Source organism: Phragmites australis, chromosome 10 (assembly GCF_958298935.1).
Source record: "Phragmites australis chromosome 10, lpPhrAust1.1, whole genome shotgun sequence".
NCBI lineage: Eukaryota > Viridiplantae > Streptophyta > Magnoliopsida > Poales > Poaceae > Phragmites > Phragmites australis.
Genome location: NC_084930.1, coordinates 15,312,970 through 15,322,696, shown reverse-complemented (window position 1 = coordinate 15,322,696; position 9,727 = coordinate 15,312,970). Strand labels below are relative to the sequence as shown.

The 9,727-nt window shown below is 44.2% G+C and overlaps 1 protein-coding gene and 1 long non-coding RNA gene across 2 annotated transcripts; both read right to left on the bottom strand.

Moving 5' to 3' along the window:
• Window positions 1-1,022: 1,022 nt before the first annotated feature.
• On the bottom strand, window positions 1,023-2,123 carry LOC133930122 (ATP-dependent DNA helicase PIF1-like). The gene has a single exon (XM_062376817.1). The coding sequence runs from the start codon at window positions 2,121-2,123 to the stop codon at window positions 1,023-1,025; it is 1,101 nt and encodes a 366-aa protein (XP_062232801.1).
• A 6,505-nt stretch (window positions 2,124-8,628) lies between these two features.
• Window positions 8,629-9,365, bottom strand: LOC133883609 (uncharacterized). The gene is made up of 3 exons (XR_009902922.1): window positions 9,163-9,365; window positions 9,009-9,075; window positions 8,629-8,891 (listed from the first exon to the last, which is right to left on the bottom strand). It is a non-coding gene; the product is annotated as an uncharacterized LOC133883609 (long non-coding RNA).
• Window positions 9,366-9,727: the final 362 nt, after the last annotated feature.

Below are 9,727 nucleotides of genomic sequence, written 5' to 3'. Positions count from 1 at the left end.
AACTTTCTCGTACATATCCGTGGTCCAAAAGGCCTTGGACTTGTCACTGAATTTCCTTAGTCTTTTATGGGTTGGTCCTATATACACCACGGTTTGGCAAAGTTGCTCCCAAAATTAAATCAATTTGATGTTCAATCCCTCGAATAGGTGGTAATCCCAGGGGTACCTCAGCTGAAAATACATCCACAAACTCCTGCAAAATGTTAGCAACAGTAGGAGACAAAGAGCTAGATATATTCTCAAGTGAAACTAAAACAACTTTGCATATCAAAGCATAGCATGACAGCTCATTATCATAAATTTCAGCAAGGTCAGATTTAGTAGCAAGCATAACACACCCTTTTAGTCTAATTCCATCAAACTTAGAAGTTATTGTTGCTTTCTCCTTTTTGAGTGGAAAAACTTTTTCCGCTACTTGCTGATTTTTAGATTTATTCTCAAACTCTTTTCTCTTATTTTCAGCTATCTCTTGTTTATATTTCACAATTTCAGTAGGGGTTAAATGTAGAAAAGTTATTTTCTTTCCTCTATGCATAAGGGTGTACTTATTACTTCTACCATGATGTGTTGCATCAGTATCAAACTCCCATGGTTGTCCTAACAAAAGTGAACATGCTTGCATAGGTACTACATCAAAATCAGCATAATCATAGTATGAACCAATAGAAAAATACACCATAGCTGTTTGCATTACCTTCACCTTACCACTATTGTTGAACCATTGAATATGATAAGAGTGAGGATGGTTTCTTGTCGGCAAGGCAAGCTCTTGATCATATCTGAACTTACCAAGATGTTGCACCTTCCTCCATCAATAATGATTCGAACATGACAATCCTTGACTATGAGGAACAATTGAAACAAATTGTGGCATTGTAGCTGTATATATATTTGGAACGTGTGTTTTATTATTTCAATAGCATGAAAGAAAAGAAGAATAATGTGATTAAAATAGTATATCATTCATAGATTACATAGGCATAGAAACAAATAAATTGTTTTGTGTCGAACATGATATGTATTTACGAGGTGAGGACTTCTTTGTAGACAATATTCTTGGTTAGTGTGCAGGTTGAATCTACGCTAGCATCATTTTCTGATGCAGCAAGTATTTTGATATTTCTCCTACCAGTTGCTCGCGACAGGGTGACATAGAGCTGACCATGGGAGAAAACTGGATTAGGTAGATAGATTCCAACATGTGGGATCGTTTGTCCTTGTGCTTTGTTGATGCTCATTGAGAAGCTCACTCTGATAGGAAATTGATTCCTCTTAAACTTAAAGGGGAACATTTCGTCATCAGATGAGCACAAATGTATCCTTGGTAGGAATACTCTTTTTCCAGCATGTTGGCCTAGCACAATTTTTGCATCGACAATGTTCCTTTGAAATGCTCGGACTATCAACCTTGTCCCAATACACAAACCATTAGCTGGATCTAGATTTCTGAGCAAAATCACAGGGCAATTGACCTTTAGCTTGAGGATGTGCGGTGGTAGTCCATTTGGGGTTAGAGAATTCAAGAATTCGGGAGGGTAGTAGTTGTTAGGATCATCAACTGCAAGGTTATAGCTGTGATATACCATCTCATCACCAGGAAAGCGTTCGATAAGCCTCATGTTTATGTCATCGATGTTCTCATTCCTTGTTGACAAAATAGCACGAGATGTGATGTAGTCTGAATTGGACATGTGTGTTGCTAACATAGGAAAAACTCTATCAATAAGATTATCATTGTCAGATTCTGCACTAGTGTAAGGCACACATATCTCGTTGGGTACCTTTACATTGTCATCTTTCACGGTTTCTTCAGTGCCATTCTCGATACGCAATAGGTAGTTAGAAAACCATGGATCTGATTGAGCCCTCATATTACGAATAAGCCTTAGCTTTTGCATGTTTTCCCATAGGTGAGATCTGCGTAATGTTGCATTTATTATTTGTGCTCTTGTCCCCTTTCGCACAACTGGAAGGACCTGCGTGAAGTTGCCTCCAAAAACTATCGTCTTTCCTCCAAATGGCAAATCAGGCTTTTCCATGATGTCTCTCAGGCTCTTATCAAGTGCCTCAATTGCTTGCCTTTTTGTCATAGAGATCTCATCCCATAATATAAGTGAAGCCATTCGAAGAAGTTCCGCGGTCTCACTCTGCTTTGTAAAGTTACACACTCCTCCTTCTTGCATGCTAAGTGATATCTTAAATCTTGAGTGTGCAGTCCTGCCCCCAGGCAGGATGGAGGCAGCAACACCAGACGTCGCGGTAGCAACAGCTATCTTTCCCTCACTACGGACTTTTGGTAGCAATGCTTTGTCTAGGAATGTCTTTTCGGTCCCTCCAGGACCATCAACAAAGAATGCAGTTCCCCGCTGTGTCTTTCTGGTCCCGCTGTGTCTTTTCAGACGACCATGGCCCCCTATTTATAGGGTCATGTGTAGTTTGGCGTACAAGTTATCATAATGTACGCATATCTGGGACCTGACCGAATTACTGGACCTCATCCCGGATAACTACTTTCTATCCTATTGGGGACGTAAATTCCACCGTGGTAACTATCGTGGTGCCTTCCCCCTCCAGTGCGGCGAGCCGATCGCCAATTTCAGCCCGGTGCCACACTGTCAGGGGTGTCACGATAGCCTCCATTATGCCAAGGTGTCAGAGTGGCGCCCATCAGCCTAGGCCTTTAATGCCGGTCACTTCTTGACAGGTAAAGCATAATCGACACTCTCCTTTCGGTAGATCTTCTCAGGGACTGCTGAATCACCCTACTGTCTTCGGGAAGGTGGCCCGATCATCCCGAGGCAGGGGGCCTCGGGAGGCATGGATCCGGGATGTGAATGCTTCGGGAAGCAGGGATCCGAAAGACTGGGGCTTCGGGGAGACCGAGCCTTCTGGAGGCTGAGGCTTCGGGGGACAGAGGCTTTGGGAGGCTGAGCCAGTTAAGCCAGGGGAAGGCTTCGTAGGTACGAAGAGGTACCGTGAAGGGACTTGATGACCTCGGAGGTCGAGCCTTTAGCTGAGGATTCATAGATCACGGCTCCAGAGGGACTTGGATGGTACTCTTCAACCATTATCCTCAGGCTGGCTTATTCCCCCCCCCCCAACAGGCATCAGCTTGCATGATCAATAAGGTATCATCAGCATTTGTATGATTGGGAAGTCTGCTCCTTCATACTGGCTAATGGGTGGGAGCAACAACCTTTTCTATAAACTTTCTTTATTATGCTTTGCAAGAGATCTGTTGCCAAGACAAAGAGCAAAGGAGACACAGGATCTCCTTGTCAGACTCCTCACTTACATTTGAGCTGCTTTCCCAGCACCCCATTCAAGAGGATCCTAGAAGAACCCGAAGATAAGATGCACAGAATCCAATGTAGCCATTTTCAGGAAAACCCATCTGTGTCATGACATGTAAGATTGTTGAATGCTCAACAGTGTCAAAAGCTTTTGCAAAATCCAATTTCAGGATGATGGCTTCCTTTTTTTGATTGGTGACATTGGTGAATAAACTCAAAGGACCAAGCAAGGCAATCCTGAATAGTCCTTGACTTGAGGAAGCCATATTGATTGATGTGAATAGGTTGCAAAATTACTTGTTGAAGTCTACCTGCAAGGATTTTGGTGAGAAGCTTGATGTTGCAATTGTGCATGGAAATGGGCCTAAAATCATTCACTGTCTCTGGATTTTACACTTTGGGCACCAAAGTGATGTAGGAATTGTTTATGCATTCCAGGTTGACCTGTCCATCATAAAAATCCTAAAATAATTTATAGAAATTATTCTTGATGATGGTCCAACATTTTTTAATGAAGAACCTGTTGAAACCATCAGGTCTAGGGGCCTTATCATTTGGCATTTTTTTGACACTTGCATCAATTTCAGCTTCTGTAAAAGGTTCCACTAGCCACCTCAAATCAATTTGGAAATCAATGAGTGTGGAGAGATCAAAGTGCATCTCTAAGTTATTTGAAAACCCCATCTGGTTTTTGAAAGATTGCCAAAATAAAGCAGCCTTACCCTCATGATCAAATATCATTTGCCCATCTGAATTCTGTATTTGAGAGATAGTATTTTTCCTGTAGCTTTCTATAGCCATGGCATGAAAAAAAAAAGTTATGCATTCTTCACCAAATTTGACCCAATTTAAAGTGCATCATTTTTTCCAGTTGAGCTTCTTATAATCTAGCAGCCTGAGAAGGTATTTCTTGATTATTATTCTGAAATTCCCTTCAGCATGATACAGAGGTTGCAACTCCTCTAGGGAGTCAGAAAAAAGGATAGCTTTATTATAGTTCTCAATGAGTTGAGTTTAGAGATTGTTTTTAACTCTAGTGCTTAAGTTCTCTTCTTAATAATTTAAACTTCACCACAATGAGTGATGTTGCATCTTTTTTGTCCACCTCAGAGGACCAAGCTTTATAGACTGCATCGAAGAACACAGGTGTTCTATCCAATCATTCTCAAAGCAAAAAACTTTTGCTTTAGGAATGGTTGTGCCTATCGTGATCTTGCAGGGAACATGATCCTACATAGTTCGTGCTAGAGGAAGCACCAAAGTGTTTGGATATTGAGCTGTCCAACTTACTAAAGTAAAAACCAGTCTAGTTGCTCAAGGAGCGTTTGTGACCTTTGGTTAACTTCCTTTTGCCATCTCTGTTGTAAGCCTCCCAACTTATAAATTCACAAGATGGATAGGCTAATGGGTCAGGATGATCTTTGGTGACTAAGATGGACAATGCTATATTTGCTTCTTCTTGTACCACTGAGACATGCAGATGCAGCTTGTAAACTGTGGCAGCTACTAACTGAGACATGGCACTAACCAAACAGAGGAACATGACCACCTGCTCAAGGAACTGGTCGAGAAGCATGACCACCTACTCGGAGTTGGTTGAGAAGTGTGACTACCTGCGCGGGGCTGGTTGCAGATCTGATCGAGAAGCTGCTCGAGGAGTTTGACGCGCACGATGTTTGATCAGTCTACTCCAACTCTTCTTCTGCTACATTGCGTGTCAAGTGATAATGATTTATGATCTCCTACTTGCATAGTTTCTTACGTGAATACGGTAGAAAATTTTTGTTTTTAGACTAACGTAGCCAACCAGTTCCACAACACCATCTCCCCCTTCATATTTCCTCTCACGTTGTTGTAGGCAAAGGCTCCACATTTCATATTACTCATGTCAGTGTTTCCAGCATTCCCACCTCCTCTCGCTCTCTTTCTCTGCATAATGTCCTCCTTGTTCCTCATCTGATTAAAAACTTGTTATATTTTTGCTCTCTTACGCATGATAACAATGTTTGTATTGAATTTAATCTATGTGGACTCTCTATCAAGGATCTGCGGACCAAGGAGGCGATTCTGCGCTGTGAGAGCGATGGCGATCTGTATCCTCTCCAGCCAGCTTCTTTGATAATGGCACCCACAGCGCTGCTCACCAGCTCTGCCAGCACTTGGCATCATCGCCTCAGGCATCCTGGTCGTGACTCTTTTCATAAGATTCTGCAATCGTTTCCATTTCACTGTAATAAAGATGTCTCCAGTCCTTGTCACTCTTGTAGATTGGGTGAGCACACTAGGCTTCCTTTTTCTAGTTCCAATTCAGTCACCAGTTTCCCTTTTCAGTTGTTACACTGTGATATTTGGACTTCACCGGTGCCCAGCATCTCTGGGTTTCAACTTTACTTAGAAATTCTAGATGGTTTTACACATTTCACTTGGACTTTTCCATTACGTCATAAATCTGATGTTGCTTCTATTCTGGTGCACTTTCATGCTTATGTCGCTACACAATTCTCTTGTGCTGTTATTTCCGTTCAGTCTGATAATGGACGAGAATTTGACAACACTGTCATGCGATCTTTCTTTTCCACGCACGGCATCCAATTCCGACTGTCCTGCCCTTACACTCAGCAAAATGGGAACGCCAAGCGTATCTTACGAACCTTGAATGATACAATGCACACATTGCTCATCCATGCTTCCTTGCCGTATCGATTTTGGGCAGAAGCTCTGACAACTGCAACCTATCTGGTTAGCAGGAGTCCTTGCAAACCCAAGACTCTCACCACACCATACGAACTGCTCTATGGTTTTCCTCCTTACGACCACCTTTGCCTATTTGGTTGCCTACGCTTTCCCAACATGTCTTCTACTTCAGCTCATAAACTCACTCCCCGCTCTTGGTTATTCTTCAAAACACAGAGGCTACAGATGCTATATCCTGTCCTCCAGGCGGGTAATCGTCTCACCATGTTTTCTTTGATGAATCTTGTTTTCCTTTATCCACTCATTCACCAGCTCCACGCCAGTCCTCTGCATTGCCCTCTCCCACCCGCTGTGATGCACTGGACCAGCAACTACGCACTATAGCTCACCCGGTAAACACCAGTTCCGCCAGTCCTGCAGATCGCAGAGATTCAACGAACTCAGCTCCGTTATTCTTGGATCCTCCTCCGCCGCATTCTTCCTCCACTCCTGGTTCTGCGGATCCTCAACCACATCCTATGATTACACGGGGTCGTGCGGGTGTTTATAAACCGAACCCACGATACACACACATCGTCAGCCAACCGGCTATCTCGCCGATTCCTTCGAGTGTGCAGGCTGCTCTGCGTCTGCGTGATCCACATTGGAAGGCAGCCATGCAGGAGGAGTTCAACTCTATCATCGCCAACGACACCTGGTGCCTTGTGCCAAGGCCTCGCCATGCTCATGTCATCTCGGGGAAGTGGATTTTTCGGCACAAACTTAATGTCGATGGATCTCTCGAACGGTAAAGGCCCGGTGGGTGGCACGTGGTTTTCAGCAACAACCGGGGATCGACTTGGATGAAACCTTCTCCCCACTCGTTAAACCTGCCACTTTCCAAACCATTCTCGCTCTGGCGGCATCCCATCACTGGCCAATGCATCAGCTTCATGTCAAAAATTTATTTCTGCACGGTGTCATTGATGAAGAAGTTTTCTGCAATCAACCGGCAGGATTTGCTGATGCTTCCAAACCTGATCACGTGTGCCTTCTGTCGAAGTCCTTATATGGACTAAAACAGGCCCCTCGGGCTTGGTTCACATGATTTGCCAAGTTTGTGCAGCAGCTCAGTTTCAAAGCTGTGTCTTCTGATGCGTCACTTTTCATTCTGCATCAAGGAAGTTCTCTAGCATATCTCCTGCTCTACATTGATGACATTGTACTCACTGCATCCTCTAATGATCTTCTTCAGGCTATCATTGATCGGCTACACTCTGAATTTGCCATGCATGATCTAGGTTCCCTCCACTTCTTCCTTGGAATTCAGGTGTGCCAGACATCAAAGTGGTTCTTTCTCTCCCAAGAAAAGTATGCTAAAAAATTATTGGATAGGGCTGGCATGCGCCAATGCAAGCCGGTCAGTACACCCATGGACATAAAGCCAAAACTTGCAGTTGCCAATGGAGTTCATGTTGCTGGTCCGTCGGAGTATCAAAGTCTTGTAGGAGCATTGCATATCTCACAATGACTAGGCCTGATCTTGTGTATGCGGTTCAACAAACTTGTTTGCGTATGCATGATCCCAAAGAAGCTCATCTTGCTATGCTCAAGCGCATATTGCGGTATGTCAGTGGCACAACTACACTTGGTTTACATATCCGTGGTTCCTCATCTTTATCAATTACAACATATTCCGATGCTGATTGGGCTGTATGCCCAAATACTCGTCGATCAACTTCTGTGTTCCGTGTATACCTCGGTGATTCTTTGGTTTCTTGGTCATCCAAACGGCAACCGACGGTTTCAAGATCGTGTAGAGGCTGAATATCAAGCAGTCGCTAATGTTGTGGCTGAATGTTGTTGGCTTCGACAATTGCTATCCGAACTTCATCATACTGTTGACAAGGCGACGGTGGTTTATTGTGACAACATATCTGCAGTATACATGTTTGTGAATCCTGTTCATCACAAGCGCACTAAGCACATTGAATTGGCATTCATTTTGTGCGTGAGAAAGTGGCGCTAGGAGACTTCAGAGTTCTGCATGTTCCTACTGCAATCACTACCGGATTTTGATACTTTGTCGTGTGCCCAGGGCACATGGCAAAGCCCTAAAAACACTCGGCAAAGTGTTTGCCGAGTGTAACACTCGGCATAACACTGTCGGCATACACAGTGCCGGCAAACAGCTGTTTGCCGAGTGTTTTATATCGCGCACTCGGCAAACATATTTGCCGAGAGCCAAATATGACACTCAGCCAAAAAAAGCGACCTAACGGTGCCAGGGCCTTAACGTCCTCTTTGCCGAGTGTCTAAGGTATACACTCGGCAAACTCGAGGACACGTGGTGCTCGCACATCGTCCCTTTTTTTGGGCAGTTTGCCGACTTTGCCGAGTGTCCGTGGAATACACTCGGCAAATCACGGCACGTTTGCCGAGTGTATTGGAGGGTACTCGGGAAAGTGAGCACAGAATAGCGCCCAGATAGAACTCTTTGCCGAGTGTATACACTAGGCAAACTAGCATCCAAAATGCCAAATTGACCAGCCTTGCGACACGTGTCATGTTTGCCGAGTGTTACACTCGGCATAGCCTTGTTTACCGAGTGTAACACTCGGCAAACTATTATATACCAGATGGCCAATTGATCCATACCAGATTCAAAACTGTCGCTGCAATTCAAAACAATTTATATATATTTCACAGATTACCACATTCACATAAACATCGCATATTACACAAACATCACATAAACCGTCGCATAAACATCACATATGCCACAAACATCACATAAACCGTCGCATAAACATCGCAAGTGACACAAACATCACAAATTGTCGTGACAAGATAGCAAAATATAGTCCAAACAAAAAGAAAATGTTGCAGGCCGTAACGGACTCCACACTTGATTACCACCTTAACCTGCATCAATCAAGGAGCAGAAACACTAAGTAAGAAGTATGCATTTGAAAGTAAACAGAAATGCTAAGTATGGATATGGGGTTACAAAAGTAAGTTTTCAAAGTGAGGAGAACAAACCAAAGTGAGGTGGAGTACCAAAGTGCGAACCTCCAGCTCCAGGCGTATTCGATCCCTCTGATGGATACTGCACAAAGGAGGAGATAGTTAGCACAACACTCTATGGTTGTAGGAATGGCAATAATGGTGATTACAAGGTTATAAACTAACTCACAGGAGTGTGTGGAGCCTGTGGAGCAAGTGGACGAGAAGGGGTTGGCATCGGTGGTGGAGTTTGGCCCATTGCAGCATAAAGGGGCGTCATCATCGCATACCACTGGGATCGTTCTGCCGCCATCCTCTCCTCGAACGATCTCTCTAATTCGTGCCGGAGCCTCCTTTCTTCATCCACCTGGGCCTACAATATGTCATCGCAATCTCATCATCATTCCAATGCAAAGCATGTAAAGATCGTGGAGGATGAATGAAATAGAACTAACCTGGATTTCATTCATCGCAATCCATGTAGGCTCTGGGCGAGGGCGTATACCCGGACCTGAGCTCGTGCTCTGAGCTCTAAGCTGAGAGAGAGAGAGGGAGTGGTGGCCGTATCGAGTGTGCCGTCGCCAATCCAGAACCGGCCATGTTTCTTGCCTCCTCCCGCCCTCATAACCACTTCCCCATCAAGATCATGCTCGCTCGGATCAAAGTCTGGGCCATGGACCTCCTTTGCCATCGATGTGTATCCATCCAGGCGAGCCTTGACGTTCTCATTGGTGTACACTGAGGTCGGGTCATTT

What these genes read in the sequence shown, in the direction of transcription:
- LOC133930122 (XM_062376817.1), bottom strand. Translation starts at nt 2,123, where the DNA reads ATGGCTTCACTTATATTATGGGATGAGATCTCTATGACAAAAAGGCAA.